The sequence below is a fragment of the Pelophylax lessonae genome (genome assembly GCF_965119305.1).
Source record: "Pelophylax lessonae genome assembly, chromosome: 5".
Lineage (NCBI taxonomy): Eukaryota > Metazoa > Chordata > Amphibia > Anura > Ranidae > Pelophylax > Pelophylax lessonae.
Window position 1 is genome coordinate 562,348,213 of NC_138772.1, and position 19,866 is coordinate 562,368,078.

General features: G+C 47.9%; 2 protein-coding genes across 2 annotated transcripts in view; one reads left to right on the forward strand and one right to left on the reverse strand.

Annotated features, from left to right (window-relative positions):
- LOC309556128 (uncharacterized protein) overlaps window positions 1-19,866 on the forward strand; it is a 419,953-nt gene that overhangs the window by 57,270 nt on the left and 342,817 nt on the right. The gene's annotated exons all lie outside the window — the stretch shown is intronic.
- LOC309556620 (acid-sensing ion channel 1C-like) overlaps window positions 1-19,866 on the reverse strand; it is a gene marked incomplete at its 5' end in the record, with an annotated part of 83,143 nt that overhangs the window by 4,228 nt on the left and 59,049 nt on the right. The window contains one exon of the mRNA XM_082259054.1: window positions 245-297. Within this exon, the coding sequence (XP_082115180.1) occupies window positions 245-297 (53 nt within the window). The remainder of the gene's footprint in view (window positions 1-244; window positions 298-19,866) is intronic.

Sequence of the window (19,866 nt, forward strand, 5' to 3'; positions counted from 1 at the left end):
TTAGTACCTCCAGAGTGGATCTGACTGGAAGGTCAGTATCTTTTTTTTTTTAAATCAATTAAATTGGAATCCACCACTCAGCAGAAGACCCGGAACCAACACTGTCAATGCCAGTCCGGGCCCCTAAACCTGAAAAGAGATTTTCACTGGGGGCCGAGGCAGGGACCCCAGACAGGAAGAAGGAAAATACATAAAGGGGACCCTCCACCCATATCCATCACATCTATTCTACACCAATCACTACCTGGGGTTATGAATGTGCCCCAGGGTGGGGCTGGACAAGACATCGGGGCTCCCCTGAAAGACAAAGAGAGGTGAGATGAAAGAGAGGCACCAGGGAGGGGAAGGACTGTGAGACTGAGCAGAGACTACATGTGTGAGCTATACACTTTATAACAGGGACTCCACCCCTAACACACAACACAGAGACTCCTCCCCTAACACACAACACAGAGACTCCACCCCTAACACACAACACAGAGACTCCTCCCCTAGCACACAACACAGAGACTCCTCCCCTAACACACAACACAGAGACTCCACCCCTAACACACAACACAGAAACCCCTCCCCTAACACACAACACAGAGACTCCACCCATAACACACAACTCAGGAACTCCACCCCTAACACACAACACAGAGACTCCTCCCCTAACACACAACACAGGGACTCCACCCCTAACACACAACACAGAAACCCCTCCCCTAACACACAACACAGAGACTCCTCCCCTAACACACAACTCAGAGACTCCTCCCCTAACACACAACTCAGAGACTCCTCCCCTAACACACAACACAGAGACTCCACCCATAACACACAACTCAGGGACTCCACCCCTAACACACAACACAGAGACTCCACCCCTAACACACAACTCAGGGACTCCACCCCAAACACACAACTCAGGGACTCCACCCCAAACACACAACACAGAGACTCCACCCATAACACACAACTCAGAGACTCCTCCCCTAACACACAACACAGAGACTCCACCCATAACACACAACTCAGGGACTCCACCCCTAACACACAACTCAGGGACTCCACCCCAAACACACAACTCAGGGACTCCACCCCAAACACACAACTCAGGGACTCCACCCCAAACACACGATATAGGGATTCCGCCCCTAACACACAACACAGGGACTCCACCCTTGACGCACAACACAGGGACTCCGCCCCTAAAACACAACATAGGGACTCCGCCCCTAACACAGGACACAGGGACTCCACCCCTAACACACAACACAGGGACTCCACCTCTAACACACAACACAGCGACTCCACCCCTAACACACAACACAGGGACTCCACCCCTAACACATGACACAGCGACTTCACCCCTAACACACAACACAGAGACTCCACCCCTAACACACAACACAGGGACTCCACCCCTAACACACAACACAGAGACTCCACCCCTAACACACAACACAGAGACTCCACCCCTAACACACAACACAGGGACTCCACCCCTAACACACAACACAGGGACTCCACCCCTAACACACAACACAGGGACTCCACCTCTAACACACAACACAGCGACTCCACCCCTAACACACAACACAGAGACTCCACCCCTAACACACAACACAGGGACTCCACCCCTAACACACAACACAGGGACTCCACCCCTAACACATGACACAGCGACTTCACCCCTAACACACAACACAGGGACTCCATCCCTAACACAATGCGTGGACTCCATCCCTAACACACAACACAGAGACTCCACCTCTAAAACACAACACAGAGACTCCACCCCTAACACACAACACAGAGACTCCACCTCTAAAACACAACACAGAGACTCCACCCCTAACACACAACACAGAGACTCCACCCCTAACACACAACACAGGGACTCCACCCCTAACACACAACACAGGGACTCCATCCCTAACACAATGCGTGGACTCCATCCCTAACACTCAACATAGAGACTCCACCCCTAACACACAACAGACTCCAACCCTAACACACAACAGACTCCACCCCTAACACACAACAGACTCCACCCCTAACACACTATGCATGGACTCCACCCCTAACACACAACACAGGGACTGCGCTGTGTACAGAGTGCAGAGTTCAGGAGTACGCTGTGCTCAGTGTGCAGGGTTGAGGAGTGTGCTGTGTACAGAGTACAGGATTTAGGGGTGCACTGTGCACGGTGTGCAGGGTTTAGGAATGCGCTGTGTATAGAGTGCAGGTTTGAGGAGTGCGCTATGTACAGTGGACAGGGTTTAGGGGTGCACAGTGTGCAGGGTTTAGGAGTGTGCTGTGTAGAGAGTGCAGGGTTTTGTGTACTATGCACAGTATGCAGGGTTTAGGAGTGTGCTGTGTACAGAGTGCAGAGTTCAGAAGTGCGCTGTGTACAGAGTGCAGGATTTAGGGGTGTGCAATGCACAGTGTGCAGGGTTTAGGAGTGTGCTGTGTACAGAGTGCAGGGGTTTGGGGTGCACTATGCACAGTTTGCAGGGTGTAGGAATGCGCTGTGTACAGAGTGCTGGGTTGAGGAGTGCGAGATGTAAACAGTACAGGGTTGAGGTGTGGGCGGTGTACAGAGTGCTGGGTTTAGGAATGCACTGTGTATAGAGTGCAGGGTGGAGGAGTGCACTATGCACAGTGTGCATGTTTGAGGAGTGCGCTGTGTACAGTGTGCAGGGTTTAGGGGTGCACATTGTGCAATGTTAAGGAGTGTGCTGTGCACAGTGTGCAGGGTTAAAGAGTGTGCTGTGTACAGAGTGTAGGCTTTTGGCGTGTGCTATGCACAGTGTGCAGGGTTTAGGAGTGTGTTGTGTAGCGAATGTAGGGTTTTGGGGTGTACTATGCACAGTATGCAGGGTTTAGGGGTGCACTGTGCACATTCTACAGTGTTAAGCTGCGCTGTGCACAGTGTGCAGGGTTAAAGAGTGTGCTGTGTACAGAGTGCAAGATTTTGGGGACAGTGTGTGGGGTTTAGGAGTGTGCTGTGCAGAGAGTGCAGGGTTTAGAGGTGCGCTGTGTACAGAGTACAGGGTTCAGAAGTGTGCTGTATACAGAGTGCAGGATTTAGGGGTGTGCAATGCACAGTGTGCAGGGTTTAGGAGTGTGCTGTGTAGAGAGTGCAGGGTTTTGGGGTGCACTATGCAGAGAATACAGGGTTTAGGAGTGCGCTGTGTACAGAGTGCTGGGTTGAGGAGTACGTGATGTACAGAGTACAGGGTTCAGGGGTGCTTTGTGTACAGGGTGCAGGTTTGAGGAGTGCTCTGTGCACAGTTTGCAGGGTTAAGGAGTGTGCTGTATACAGTGTGCAGGGTTTAAGAGTGTGCTGTGCACTTTGTGCAGGGTGGAAGAGTGTGCTGTGCACAGTGTGCAGTGTTGAGCAGTGCACTGTGTATAGGGTTTAGGGGTGTGCTGTGCACAGTGTGCAGTGTTGAGGAGTGCGCTGTGCACAGTGTGCAGTTTTGAGAAGTGTGTTGTGCACAGTATTTAGGAGTGGGCAGTGTAGTTGCAGGGTTTAGGGGTGCGCTGTGCACACTGTTCAGGGTTGAGAAGTGCACTGTGTACAGAAGGCAGGATTGAGCAGTGCACTGTTCAGTGTGCAGGGTTAAGCAGTGCACTGTGCAGGGTTGAGGAGTGTGCGGTGTACAGAGTGAAGGGTTTAGGAATGCACTGTGTATAGAGTGCAGGGTAGAGGAGTGCGCTATGCACAGTGTGCAGGTTTGGGGAGTGCGCGGTGTACAGAGTGCTGGGTTTAGGAATGCGCTGTGTATAGAGTGCAGGGTGGAGGAGTGCGCTATGCACAGTGTGCAGAGTTAAATAGTGTGCTGTGTACAGAGTGCAGGGTTGAGAAGTTCGCTATGTACAGAGATCAGGATTTTGGGGTGTGCTATGCACAGTATGCAGGGTTTAGGAGTGTGCTGTGTACAGAGTGCAGGGTTTGGGGTGCGCTGTGTACAGAGTGCAGGATTTGGGGTGCGCTGCGTACAGAGTGCAGGGTTTAGAAGTGTGCTGCGGACAGAGTTTAGAGTTCAGAAGCGGGATGTGTACAGAGTGCCGGATTTAGGGGTCTTAAATGCACAGTGCGCAGGGTTTAGGAGTGTGCTGTGTAGAGAGTGCAGGGTTTGGGGGTGCACTATGAACAGTATGCAGGGTTTAGGGGTGAACTGTGCACAGTGTGCAGCGTTGAGAAGCATGCTGTGCAGTGTTGAGGAGTGGACTGTGTACATTTGTGCATGGTTTAGGGGTGCGCTGTGCACAGTGTGCAGGGTTGAGGAGTGCACTGTGTACAGAGATCGGGATTTTGGGGGTGTGCTATTTACAGTTTGCAGGGTTAAGGAGTGCGCTGTATACAGTGTGCAGGTTTGAGGAGTGTGCTGTGCACTTTGGGCAGGGTGGAAGAGGGCACTGTGCACAGTGTGCAGTGTTGAGAAGTGCAATGTGTAGAGTGTAAAGGGTTTAGGGGTGCATTGTGCACAGTGTGCAGTGTTGAGAAGCATGCTGTGCAGTGTTGACGAGTGGACTGTGTACATTGTGCATGGTTTAGGGGTGCGTTGTGCACAGTGTGCAGGGTTGAGTAATGCACTGTGTACAGAAAACAGGGCTGAGGAGTGCGCTGTGAACAGTGTGCAGAGTTGAGCAGTGCGCTGTGCACAGTGTGCAAGGTTGAGGAGTGCACTGTTTACAGTGTGTAGGGTTGAGGTGTGGCCGGTGTACAGAGTGCAAGGTGTAGGAATGCGCTGTGTATAGAGTGCAGGTTTGAGGAGTGCGCTATGCACAGTGTGCAGGTTTGAGGAGTGCGCTGTGTACAGAGTGCAGGGTTGAGGAGTACGCTGTTTACAGAGTGCATGGTTTAGGGGTGTGCTATGCACAGTGTGCAGGGTTTAGAAGTGCGCTGTAAAGAGAGTGCAGGGTTAACCATTGCACTATGCACAGTGTGCAGGTTTGAGGAGTGCACTGTGTACAGTGTAAAGGGTTTAGGGGTGTGCTGTGCACAGTGTGCAGTGTTGAGGAGTGCGCTGTGCACAGTGTGCAGTGTTGAGGAGTGCGCTGTGCACAGTGTGCAGTATTGAGAAGTGTGCTGTGCACAGTGTTGAGGAGTGGGCTGTCTACAGTGTGCAGGGTTTAGTGGTGCGCTGTGCACAGTGTGCAGTGTTAAGGAGTTCACTTTGTACAGAGTGCAGGGTTGAGGAGTGTGCTGTGCACAGTGTGCAGGGTTTAGGGGTGTACAGTGTGCAGGCTTTACAAGTGCGCTGTTAAGAGAGTTCAGGGTTAAAAGGTGCACTATGCACAGTGTGCAAGTTTGAGGAGTGTGCTGTGTACAGTGTGCAGGGTTTATGGGTGCACTGTGCACATTGTGCAGTGGTAAGGAGTGCACAGTGTGCAGGGTTAAAGAGTGTGCTGTGTGCAGTGTTCAGGATTGAGGAGTGTGCTGTGTACAGAGTGCAGGATTGAGGAGTGCGCTGTGTACAGTGTATAGGGTTTAGGGGTGTGCTATGCACATTGTGCCGTGTTGAGGAGTGCGCTGTGCACAGTGTGCAGGGTTAGGGGTGTGCTGTGTACAGAGTGCATGGTTTAGGGGTGTGCTGTGTACAGAGTGCATGGTTTAGGGGTGTGCTATGCACAGGGTGCAGGGTTTAGGGGTGCACTGTAAAGAGAGTGCAGGGTTTAGGGGTGTGCTGTGTAGAGAGTGCATGGTTTAGGGGTGTGCTGTGTAGAGAGTGCAGGGTTTAGGGGTGTGCTGTGTAGAGAGTGCAGGGTTTAGGGGTGTGCTGTGTAGAGAGTGCAGGGTTTAGGGGTGTGCTGTGTAGAGAGTGCAGGGTTTAGGGGTGTGCTGTGTAGAGAGTGCAGGGTTTAGGGGTGTGCTGTGTAGAGAGTGCAGGGTTTAGGGGTGTGCTGTGTACAGAGTGCAGGGTTTAGGGGTGTGCTGTGTAGAGAGTGCAGGGTTTAGGGGTGTGCTGTGTAGAGAGTGCAGGGTTTAGGGGTGTGCTGTGTAGAGAGTGCAGGGTTGAGGAGTCCATTATGCACAGCGTGTAGGGTTGGCCACATCTCACTTCTACCCCTCCTGGGCTCTGACCTCTGCACACATCTACCTTACCCAGCCCGCCTCTTGTACCTTCCGGCAGTGTAGGCGGCTCCGCCTCTCTCTTTCACTTTCAGGGAAATCATTGGTCAGTATCTGTGCACCTGGGCACAGATGGAGATCACAATGCAGCCCTCCATGTGATGCCCCAGTCCCACCCTGCACCTGCATCTTCCTTGTCCAGGGGAGGGCTGGCACCCTTACTTAGGCCTGGGGGGCAAGTCCAGTCAAGTGGCTTATTAAACCTCCGAATCCGCTCTCTATCCATGCCCAGCTGGTTTTATAACGGATATTGATGTTATGAAAAAAGAAAAATGATACAATGTGGTCACATCATTTAATGTTAATGGCAACAAAGGAGGCTTAACAAAAATAATGCATCAATGCAGCCTCACCAGTGCCCATCAATGCAGCCTCATCAGTGCCCATCAATGCAGCCTCACCAGTGCCCATCAATGCAACCTCACCAGTACCCATCAATGCAGCCTCACCAGTGCCCATCAATGCAACCTCACCAGTACCAATCAATGCAGCCTCATCAGTCCCCTCAGCTCAACCTCATCAGTACCCATCAATGCAGCCTCATCAGTGTCTATCAATAAAGCCTGATTAGTGCCTATCAATGCAGCCTCACAAGTGCCCATCAGCTCAGCCTCATCAGTGCAGCCTCATCGGTGCCCATCAGCTCAGCCTCATCAGTGCAGCCTCATCGGTGCCCATCAGTGTAGCCTGATCAATGCCCATCAATGCAGCGTCACCAGTGCCCATCAATGCAGCCTCACCAGTGCCCATCAATGTAACCTCACCAGTACCCATCAATGCAGCCTCACCAGTGCCCATCAATGCAGCCTCACCAGTGCCCATCAATGCAACCTCACCAGTACCCATCAATGCAGCCTCACCAGTGCCCATCAATGCAGCCTCACCAGTGCCCATCAATGCAGCCTCACCAGTGCCCATCAATGCAGCCTCACCAGTGCCCATCAATGCAACCTCACCAGTACCCATCAATGCAGCCTCATCAGTCCCCTCAGCTCAACCTCATCAGTACCCATCAATGCAGCCTCATCAGTGTCTATCAATAAAGCCTGATTAGTGCCTATCAATGCAGCCTCACAAGTGCCCATCAGCTCAGCCTCATCAGTGCAGCCTCATCGGTGCCCATCAGCTCAGCCTCATCAGTGCAGCCTCATCGGTGCCCATCAGTGTAGCCTGATCAATGCCCATCAATGCAGCGTCACCAGTGCCCATCAATGCAGCCTCACCAGTGCCCATCAATGCAACCTCACCAGTACCCATCAATGCAGCCTCACCAGTGCCCATCAATGCAGCCTCACCAGTGCCCATCAATGCAACCTCACCAGTACCCATCAATGCAGCCTCACCAGTGCCCATCAATGCAGCCTCACCAGTGCCCATCAATGCAGCCTCACCAGTGCCCATCAATGCAGCCTCACCAGTGCCCATCAATGCAACCTCACCAGTACCCATCAATGCAGCCTCATCAGTCCCCTCAGCTCAACCTCATCAGTACCCATCAATGCAGCCTCATCAGTGTCTATCAATAAAGCCTGATTAGTGCCTATCAATGCAGCCTCACAAGTGCCCATCAGCTCAGCCTCATCAGTGCAGCCTCATCTGTGCCCATCAGCTCAGCCTCATCAGTGCAGCCTCATCGGTGCCCATCAGTGTAGCCTGATCAATGCCCATCAATGCAGCATCACCAGTGCCCATCAGCTCAGCCTCATCAGTGCAGCCTGATCAGTGCCCATCAATGCAGCCTGATCAGTGCCCATCAGCTCAGCTTCATCAGTGCAGCCTGATCAGTGCCCATCAATGCAGCCTCACCAGTGCCCATCAATGCAGCCTGATCAGTGCCCATCAATGCAGCCTGATCAGTGCCCATCAATGCAGCCTCACCAGTGCCCATCAATGCAGCCTCACCAGTGCCCATCAATGTAGCCTGATCCGTGCCCATCAGCTGAGCCTCATCAGTGCCCATCAATGCAGCCTCACCAGTGTAATCAATTCAGCCTCATTAATGCCCATCAATGCAGCCTCACCAGTGCCCATCAATGCAGCCTCACCGGTGCCCATTAGTGCAGCCTCATCAGTGCCCATCAATGCAGCCTGATCAGTGCCTATCAATGCAGCGCCACCAGTGCCCATTAGCTTAGCCTCATCAGTGCAGCCTGATCAGTGCCCATCAATGCAGCCTCACTAGTGCCCATCAGCTCAGCCTGATCAGTGCCCATCAGCTCAGCTTCATCAGTGCAGCCTGATCAGTGCCCATCAATGCAGCCTCACCAGTGCCCATCAATGCAGCCTGATCAGTGCCCATCAATTCAGCCTGATCAGTGCCCATCAATGCAGCCTCACCAGTGCCCATCAATGCAGCCTCACCAGTGCCCATCAATGTAGCCTGATCCGTGCCCATCAGCTGAGCCTCATCAGTGCCCATCAATGCAGCCTCACCAGTGTAATCAATTCAGCCTCATTAATGCCCATCAATGCAGCCTCACCAGTGCCCATCAATGCAGCCTCACCGGTGCCCATTAGTGCAGCCTCATCAGTGCCCATCAATGCAGCCTGATCAGTGCCTATCAATGCAGCTCCACCAGTGCCCATTAGCTTAGCCTCATCAGTGCAGCCTGATCAGTGCCCATCAATGCAGCCTCACTAGTGCCCATCGGCTCAGCCTGATCAGTGCCCACCAGTGCAGCCTGATCAGTGCCTATTGTTGCAGTCTGATCAGTGCCCATCAATGCAGCCTCACTAGTGCCCATCAATACAGCCTCACCAGTGCCCATCAGCTCAGTCCCATCAGTGCAGCCTGATCAGTGCTCATCAATGCAGCCCCACAGGTGTCCATCAATGAAGCCTAATTAGTGCTCATCAGTGCAGCGTCACCAGTGCCCATTAGCACAGCCTCATCAGTGCCCATCAGTGCAACCTGATCAGTGCCCATCCAATGTAGCCTCACCAGTGCCCATCCAATGCAGCCTCATCAGTGGCCATCAATGAAGCCTCACCAGTGGCCATCCAATGAAGCCTCACCAGTGGCCATCAGCTCAGCCTCACCAGTGGCCATCAGCTCAGCCTCACCAGTGCCCATCCAATGAAGCCTCACCAGTGCCCATCAGCTCAGCCTCACCAGTGCCCATCCAATGAAGCTTCACCAGTACTCATCAGCTCAGTCTCATCAGTGCCCATCCAATGCATCCTGATCAGTGCCTATCAATGCAGCGTCACCAGTGCCTGATCAGCGCAGCCTGATAAGTGCCCATTAGTGCAGCCTCACTAGTGCCCATCTAATGAAGCCTGAACAGTGCTCATCAATGCAGCATGCAATGCAGAGAGAGGAGAGCCGTCAGGATTACACAGAGAAGGGATCTCCCGCTTACCCGGCTGCTGTCATACGAAGTCCCGCCTCCTGGACCAGCTCTTATGATAGACATCACCAGTGTGCTGTCCATCATAGAAGCCGGTCCAGGAGGCGGGACTTCATATGACATTGGCCGCTAGGTAAGCGGAAGATCTCTGCTCTGTGTAATCCAGCGGTGCTCGCCCCTCCCATCCCCCCCTTTCCCTCTGAGGCAGCCCAATGGGCCCAGCGGGACCCATGGTAGGGCCAGCCCTGAGAGCCCCCCCTCTGCCTTCAGTTAGTTGGCAGGTGCCGTGCCCCCGGACCCAACTGCCTTCCTCCACAAAAATAATTGTCAGCGGGCAGCGTTGCCATAAGTTAGGGCAGCCTATGGGGCAGTTGCCACCCTGCCCCCTGTCCCAGCCTGCCCCTGCCCTTGTGCCCACTGTGAGTGCCACTGAGAGCAAACCCATCCCTTGTAATCACAGAGGGCTTCTGAGTTTACAAGTGACAGTGAAGAGCAAGGAGCGGAGGGTAAGAGCCAGAGGGCGAGGAACGGAGGGCAAGAGAGGGAGTAGCAGAGGGAGAGACCTGGAGAGTGAGGAGCAGAGGGAGAGACCTGGAGAGTGAGGAGCAGAGGGAGAGACCTGGAGAGCGAGGAGCAGAGGGAGAGACCTGGAGAGTGAGGAGCAGAGGGAGAGACCTGGAGAGCAAGAAGCGGAGGGTGAGAGCTGGAGAGTAAGGTGCGAGAGCCGAAGAGCAAGGAGCAGAGGAGCGAGAGTCGGAGAGCGAGGAGAGGAGGAGCGAGAGCTGGAGAGCAAGGAGCGAAGGATGAAAGCAAGGAGCAGAGGTGCAAGAGCCAGAGAGCGAGGAGAGAAGGGCGAAAGCTGGAGAGCAAGGAGCGGAGGGTGAGAGCCGGAAAGTGAGGAGCAGAGGGTGAGAGCGAGGAGTGGAGGAGCGAGAGTGAGAAGCAGAGGAGTGGGAGGCGGAGAGAGAGGAGCGGAGGGAGAGAGAGCTGTAAAACAAGAATCAGAGGAGCGAGAGCCAGAGAGCGAGGAGAGGAGGAGCAAGAGCCGGAAAGAGAGAAGCCGAGGGAGAGAGTCAAAAGACAAGAATCAGAAGAGTGAGAGCTGGAGAGGGAGGAGAGGGGGAGGAGATCACGAGAGCGAGGAGTGGAGGAAGAGAGCAGTAAAACAAGAAGCAGTGGAGCGAGAGCCGCAGAGTGAGGAGAGGAGGGCGAGACCCAGGAACGGAGGAGCGAGAGCCGGAGAGGGGGGAAGAGGTGGGTGAGAGCTGGAGAGCAAGGAGCAGAGAGCGAGAGAGTGAAGAGCGGAGGGAGAGACCCAGAGAGCGAGGAGCGGAGAACGAGAGCTGAAGATGGAGGAGCGGAGGGAGAGACCCAGAGAGCGAAGAGCGGAGGACGAGAGGTGGAGGAGCGGAGGGAGAGACCCAGAGAGCGAGGAGCGGAGGGAGAGACCCAGAGAGCAAGGAGCGGAGGGAGAGACCCAGAGAGCGAGGAGCGGAGGGAGAGACCCAGAGAGCGAGGAGTGGAGGACGAGAGCTGAAGAGCGAGGAGCGGAGGGAGAGACCCAGAGAGCGAGGAGCGGAGGACGAGAGCTGAAGAGCGAGGAGCGGAGGGAGAGACCCAGAGAGCGAGGAGCGGAGGACGAGAGCTGAAGATGGAGGAGCGGAGGGAGAGACCCAGAGAGCGAAGAGCGGAGGACGAGAGGTGGAGGAGCGGAGGGAGAGACCCAGAGAGCGAGGAGCGGAGGGAGAGACCCAGAGAGCGAGGAGCGGAGGGAGAGACCCAGAGAGCGAGGAGTGGAGGACGAGAGCTGAAGATGGAGGAGCGGAGGGAGAGACCCAGAGAGCGAAGAGCGGAGGACGAGAGGTGGAGGAGCGGAGGGAGAGACCCAGAGAGCGAAGAGCGGAGGACGAGAGGTGGAGGAGCGGAGGGAGAGACCCAGAGAGCGAGGAGCGGAGCACGAGAGCTGAAGAGCGAGGAGCGGAGGGAGAGACCCAGAGAGCGAGGAGTGGAGGACGAGAGGTGGAGGTGGAGGAGCAGTTCTGGCTGAAAAAAAGCCCTGGTGAAAGGGCCACATGAAATGACCCGAGGGCCCGATGCGCTCCACGGGCCTTGTGTTTGACACATGTGATCTAAGGTGACCGTCCAGATATCAGACAAACTTTGTGTCTTCCAGTTCTGTATTCAGTAAAAATGTTTTTTGTTAGTTTTGGATGGAGTGTGTTGGGGGTTGGGTCCTCTGACAGGTTTATTTTTCTGTCCACTTCAGGGAGATTCACCCCTTATCTGTTCTGGTCTCACCAAGACAGGAAGTGATGGGAAACCCTCCAATGGGGATACCTGACCAAGAGGGGAATTTCCTATCACTTCCTGTTATCACACGGGACAGGAAGTTAAGGGAGATCTCCTTTAATTGGGCACTGACCATTCCTGAATGTCCTATGTCTATAGATGCCAATACAATTCAAAGTACAATAAATTTCCTGCCTGACCAGGGGATTGTCATTGTGGGAGGGGCATCTTCTAAGCCAATCTGGGCCAGGTAGGAGAAGTTCTGGGTCCAGAGAGAAGACCACCCAGAACATAGAGGACATTCTATCAGTATGGTGTCCGGGGAGGACAAATATTCCACCTCTATGTTCTCACACGGGGGGGGGGGGGGGGTACATTCAGATATGGACACCCACTGATGTGTTGTCACCCAGATTCCACCGATGAGGTAAGAAACAATCGCTTGACGTTCAGACAAACGTGTGGAGTTTAATCTACAAAGGGTTGTAGAAGAGATAATCTCCCTCCCATCTGGTGTGGTGCCCAGTCAGAAAATCATCTGCAAAAGCCCGGCGTAACCAGTCCTTCCACACCCAACATGTAAGATATGGGGGGGGGGGGGTTGGTAATATTGGGGTCTTTGTATGGTGCGTTGGCTCTAACATATTAACATAGTAACATAGTTAGTGAGGTTGAAAAAAGACATCAGTCCATCCAGTTCAATCTATGATGTGTGTGTGTTTGCTTCTAACCGTACATTGTATACCCCTGTATGTTGTACATTGTATACCCCTGTATGTTGTACATTGTATACCCCTGTATGTTGTACATTGTATACCCCCTGTATATTGTACATTGTATACCCCTGTATGTTGTACATTGTATACCCCTGTATGTTGTACATTGTATACCCCTGTATGTTGTACATTGTATACCCCTGTATGTTGTACATTGTATACCCCCTGTATGTTGTACATTGTATACCCCTGTATGTTGTACATTGTATATCGCTGTATGTTGTACATTGTATACCCCCTGTATGTTGTACATTGTATACCCCCTGTATGTTGTATATTGTATACCCCTGTATGTTGTACATTGTATACCCCTGTATGTTGTACATTGTATACCCCTGTATGTTGTACATTGTATACCCCTGTATGTTGTACATTGTATACCCCTGTATGTTGTACATTGTATACCCCCTGTATGTTGTACATTGTATACCCCTGTATGTTGTACATTGTATATCGCTGTATGTTGTACATTGTATACCCCCTGTATGTTGTACATTGTATACCCCTGTATGTTGTACATTGTATACCCCTGTATGTTGTACATTGTATACCCCTGTATGTTGTACATTGTATACCCCCTGTATGTTGTACATTGTATACCCCCCTGTATGTTGTACATTGTATACCCCTGTATGTTGTACATTGTATATCGCTGTATGTTGTACATTGTATACCCCCTGTATGTTGTACATTGTATACCCCTGTATGTTGTACATTGTATACTCCTGTATGTTGTACATTGTATACCCCCTGTATGTTGTACATTGTATACCCCTGTATGTTGTACATTGTATACCCCTGTATGTTGTACATTGTATACCCCTGTATGTTGTACATTGTATACCCCTGTATGTTGTACATTGTATACCCCTGTATGTTGTACATTGTATACCCCTGTATGTTGTACATTGTATACCCCTGTATGTTGTACATTGTATACTCCTGTATGTTGTACATTGTATACCACCTGTATGTTGTACATTGTATACTCCTGTATGTTGTACATTGTATACCCCTGTATGTTGTACATTGTATACTCCTGTATGTTGTACATTGTATACCCCTGTATGTTGTACATTGTATACCCCTGTATGTTGTACATTGTATACCCCTGTATGTTGTACATTGTATACCCCTGTATGTTGTACATTGTATACCCCTGGATGTTGTACATTGTATACCCCCTGTATGTTGTACATTGTATACCCCTGTATGTTGTACATTGTATATCGCTGTATGTTGTACATTGTATACCCCCTGTATGTTGTACATTGTATACCCCTGTATGTTGTACATTGTATACCTCTGTATGTTGTACATTGTATACCCCTGTATGTTGTACATTGTATACCCCTGTATGTTGTACATTGTATACCCCTGTATGTTGTACATTGTATACCCCCTGTATGTTGTACATTGTATACCCCTGTATGTTGTACATTGTATATCGCTGTATGTTGTACATTGTATACCCCCTGTATGTTGTACATTGTATACCCCTGTATGTTGTACATTGTATACCCCTGTATGTTGTACATTGTATACCCCTGTATGTTGTACATTGTATACCCCTGTATGTTGTACATTGTATACCCCTGTATGTTGTACATTGTATATCGCTGTATGTTGTACATTGTATACCCCCTGTATGTTGTACATTGTATACCCCTGTATGTTGTACATTGTATACTCCTGTATGTTGTACATTGTATACCCCTGTATGTTGTACATTGTATACCCCTGTATGTTGTACATTGTATACCCCCTGTATGTTGTACATTGTATACCCCTGTATGTTGTACATTGTATATCGCTGTATGTTGTACATTGTATACCCCCTGTATGTTGTACATTGTATACCCCTGTATGTTGTACATTGTATACCCCTGTATGTTGTACATTGTATACCCCTGTATGTTATACATTGTATACCCCCTGTATTTTATACATTGTATACCCCTGTATGTTGTACATTGTATACCCCTGTATGTTGTACATTGTATACCCCTGTATGTTATACATTGTATACCCCCTGTATGTTATACATTGTATACCCCTGTATGTTGTACATTGTATACCCCTGTATGTTGTACATTGTATACCCCTGTATGTTATACATTGTATACCCCTGTATGTTGTACATTGTATACCCCCTGTATGTTGTACATTGTATACCCCTGTATGTTGTACATTGTATACCCCTGTATGTTGTACATTGTATACCCCTGTATGTTGTACATTGTATACCCCCTGTATGTTGTACATTGTATACCCCTGTATGTTGTACATTGTATACCCCCTGTATGTTGTACATTGTATACCCCCTGTATGTTGTACATTGTATACCCCTGTATGTTGTACATTGTATACCCCTGTATGTTGTACATTGTATACCCCTGTATGTTGTACATTGTATATCGCTGTATGTTGTACATTGTATACCCCCTGTATGTTGTACATTGTATACCCCTGTATGTTGTACATTGTATACCCCTGTATGTTGTACATTGTATACCCCTGTATGTTATACATTGTATACCCCCTGTATGTTATACATTGTATACCCCTGTATGTTGTACATTGTATACCCCTGTATGTTGTACATTGTATACCCCTGTATGTTATACATTGTATACCCCCTGTATGTTATACATTGTATACCCCTGTATGTTGTACATTGTATACCCCTGTATGTTGTACATTGTATACCCCTGTATGTTGTACATTGTATACCCCTGTATGTTATACATTGTATACCCCTGTATGTTGTACATTGTATACCCCCTGTATGTTGTACATTGTATACCCCTGTATGTTGTACATTGTATACCCCTGTATGTTGTACATTGTATACCCCCTGTATGTTGTACATTGTATACCCCTGTATGTTGTACATTGTATACCCCTGTATGTTGTACATTGTATACCCCCTGTATGTTGTACATTGTATACCCCTGTATATTGTACATTGTATACCCCTGTATGTTGTACATTGTATACCCCTGTATGTTGTACATTGTATACCCCTGTATGTTGTACATTGTATATCCCTGTATGTTGTGCATTGTATACCCCTGTATGTTGTACATTGTATATCCCCTGTATGTTGTGCATTGTATACCCCCTGTATGTTATGCATTGTATACCCCTGTATGTTGTACATTGTATACCCCTGTATGTTGTACATTGTATACCCCTGTATGTTGTACATTGTATACCCCCTGTATGTTGTACATTGTATACCCCTGTATGTTGTACATTGTATACCCCTGTATGTTGTACATTGTATACCCCTGTATGTTGTACATTGTATACCCCCTGTATGTTGTACATTGTATACCCCTGTATGTTGTACATTGTATACCCCTGTATGTTGTACATTGTATATCCCTGTATGTTGTACATTGTATATCCCCTGTATGTTGTACATTGTATACCCCTGTATGTTGTACATTGTATACCCCTGTATGTTGTACATTGTATACCCCTGTATGTTGTACATTGTATATCCCTGTATGTTGTACATTGTATACCCCTGTATGTTGTACAATGTATATCCCCTGTATGTGGTACATTGTATACCCCTGTATGCTGTACATTGTATACCCCTGTATGTTGTACATTGTATACCCCTGTATGTTGTACATTGTATCATTGTATATCCCTGTATGTTGTACATTGTATATCCCCTGCATGTTGTACATTGTATACCCCTGTATGTTGTACATTGTATACCCCTGTATGTTGTACATTGTATACCCCTGTATGTTGTACATTGTATATCCCTGTATGTTGTACATTGTATACCCCCTGTATGTTGTACATTGTATACCCCTGTATGTTGTACATTGTATACCCCCTGTATGTTGTACATTGTATACCCCTGTATGTTATACATTGTATACCCCTGTATGTTGTACATTGTATACCCCTGTATGTTATACATTGTATACCCCCTGTATGTTATACATTGTATACCCCTGTATGTTGTACATTGTATACCCCTGTATGTTGCACATTGTATACCCCCTGTATGTTGCACATTGTATACCCCTGTATGTTGTACATTGTATACCCCTGTATGTTGTACATTGTATACCCCTGTAGGTTATACATTGTATACCCCTGTATGTTATACATTGTATACCCCTGTATGTTGTACATTGTATACCCCTGTATGTTGTACATTGTATACCCCCTGTATGTTGTACATTGTATACCCCTGTATGTTGTACATTGTATACCCCCTGTATGTTGTACATTGTATACCCCTGTATGTTGTACATTGTATACCCCTGTATGTTGTACATTGTATACCCCCTGTATGTTGTACATTGTATACCCCTGTATGTTGTACATTGTATACCCCTGTATGTTGTACATTGTATACCCCCTGTATGTTGTACATTGTATACCCCTGTATATTGTACATTGTATACCCCTGTATGTTCTACGTTGTATACCCCTGTATGTTGTACATTGTATACCCCTGTATGTTGTACATTGTATATCCCTGTATGTTGTGCATTGTATACCCCTGTATGTTGTACATTGTATATCCCCTGTATGTGGTACATTGTATACCCCTGTATGTTGTACATTGTATACCCCTGTATGTTGTACATTGTATACCCCTGTATGTTGTACATTGTATACCCCCTGTATGTTGTACATTGTATACCCCTGTATGTTGTACATTGTATACCCCTGTACGTTGTACATTATATACCCCTGTATGTTGTACATTGTATACCCCTGTATGTTGTACATTGTATACTCCTGTATATTGTACATTGTATACCCCTGTATGTTGTACATTGTATACCCCTGTATGTTGTACATTGTATAGCCCTGTATGTTGTACATTGTATACCCCTGTATGTTGTACATTGTATACCCCTGTATGTTGTACATTGTATACCCCTGTATGTTGTACATTGTATACCCCTGTATGTTGTACATTGTATACCCCTGTATATTGTACATTGTATACCCCTGTATGTTGTACATTGTATACCCCTGTATGTTGTACATTGTATACCCCCTGTATGTTGTACATTGTATACCCCTGTATATTGTACATTGTATACCCCTGTATGTTGTACATTGTATACCCCTGTATGTTATACATTGTATACCCCTGTATGTTGTACATTGTATACCCCTGTATGTTGTACATTGTATACCCCTGTATGTTGTACATTGTATACCCCTGTATGTTGTACATTGTATACCCCTGTATATTGTACATTGTATACCCCTGTATGTTGTACATTGTATACCCCTGTATGTTGTACATTGTATACCCCCTGTATGTTGTACATTGTATACCCCTGTATGTTGTACATTGTATACCCCTGTATGTTGTACATTGTATACCCCTGTATGTTGTACATTGTATACCCCTGTATGTTATACATTGTATACCCCTGTATGTTATACATTGTATACCCCTGTATGTTGTACATTGTATACCCCTGTATGTTGTACATTGTATACCCCCTGTATGTTGTACATTGTATACCCCTGTATGTTGTACATTGTATACCCCTGTATGTTGTACATTGTATACCCCCTGTATGTTGTACATTGTATACCCCTGTATGTTGTACATTGTATACCCCCTGTATGTTGTACATTGTATACCCCTGTATGTTGTACATTGTATACCCCTGTATGTTGTACATTGTATATCCCTGTATGTTGTACATTGTATATCCCCTGTATGTTGTACATTGTATACCCCTGTATGTTGTACATTGTATACCCCTGTATGTTGTACATTGTATACCCCCTGTATGTTGTACAATGTATATCCCCTGTATGTGGTACATTGTATACCCCTGTATGCTGTACATTGTATACCCCTGTATGTTGTACATTGTATACCCCTGTATGTTGTACATTGTATACCCCTGTATGTTGTACATTGTATCATTGTATATCCCTGTATGTTGTACATTGTATATCCCCTGCATGTTTTACATTGTATACCCCTGTATGTTGTACATTGTATACCCCTGTATGTTGTACATTGTATACCCCTGTATGTTGTACATTGTATATCCCTGTATGTTGTACATTGTATACCCCCTGTATGTTGTATATTGTATATCCCTGTATGTTGTATATTGTATCATTGTATATCCCTGTATGTTGTACATTGTATATCCCCTGTATATTGTACATTGTATATCCCCTGTATGTTGTACATTGTATACCCCCTGTATGTTGTACATTGTATATTCCTGTATGTTGTACATTGTATACCCCTGTGTGTTGTACATTGTATATTCCTGTACGTTGTACATTGTATACCCCTGTACGTTGTACATTGTATACCCCTGTATGTTGTACATTGTATACCCCTGTATGTTGTACATTGTATACCCCTGTATGTTGTACATTGTATACCCCTGTATGTTGTGGTCTTTAAGGTGCCCATCTAATAGTTTTTTTAAACTATCAATGCTCCCTGCTGATACCACTGCTTGTGGAAGAGAACCCCCCATCCTTACCGCTCTTACAGTGAAGAACCCCTTACGCATTTTAAGGTTAAACCGCCTGTGACAGTATTCACCGTCACTGGAATTTAAAGACAGATAAGTAATGGTTTGGATTGCTCCATATTTGTCAGCAATATCTCCATATAGAAATATTAAGATTTATTCCCATTTGCCATGAAATCTGTAATTCCTAAATGCTTTGTATATTACATATCTTTCCATGTCAGACAGGTATTCCTTTTGTTGTGTATTGGGAGGGAATGTGGATTGCACTGTCTCATTGTTAAGTGTTAATGACCTCCCATTGCCCATTGTTCTGTCTGTCTGCCTTAAGATAAACTTATAGGAATGTGGATTGGATGCTAAGGGGGAGGGGGGATTGTCTCACATTGTATATTTTGTAGACTGTATGAGAGTGTAAAACTCTGTTCCTATTGGATGGTGAATATTATGTTCAGTCTTCAACAAGGTCCATCTGGGTGGTAACTTTGTGGGTGAAAACTGTATATAAGTCGTGTTCAATAAAGTTGTGCTGAGTTCATTCAACCTCAATCTAGAGTTCTGTCTCTTATTGGGGGAATCTGCTGCAAGGGATTGCTATGTCTTCCATACTCCCTTGGATAATCACTGAGCTCTTGTAAGATCTTGTTCTGCTGCACTCTCTGGGAAAAGAGAGGTTCACCCACGGGAACCTGGAGCCTTGTCGTAGGTCCAGGGTGGGTAGGAGATTGCGAGACCCCAACCAAGCTGCGGCAGTTCGTGGGATCTGAAGTGATTACGGTGTCTGGTGGAGTGCTTGGAGCCCTCGGGAAGCA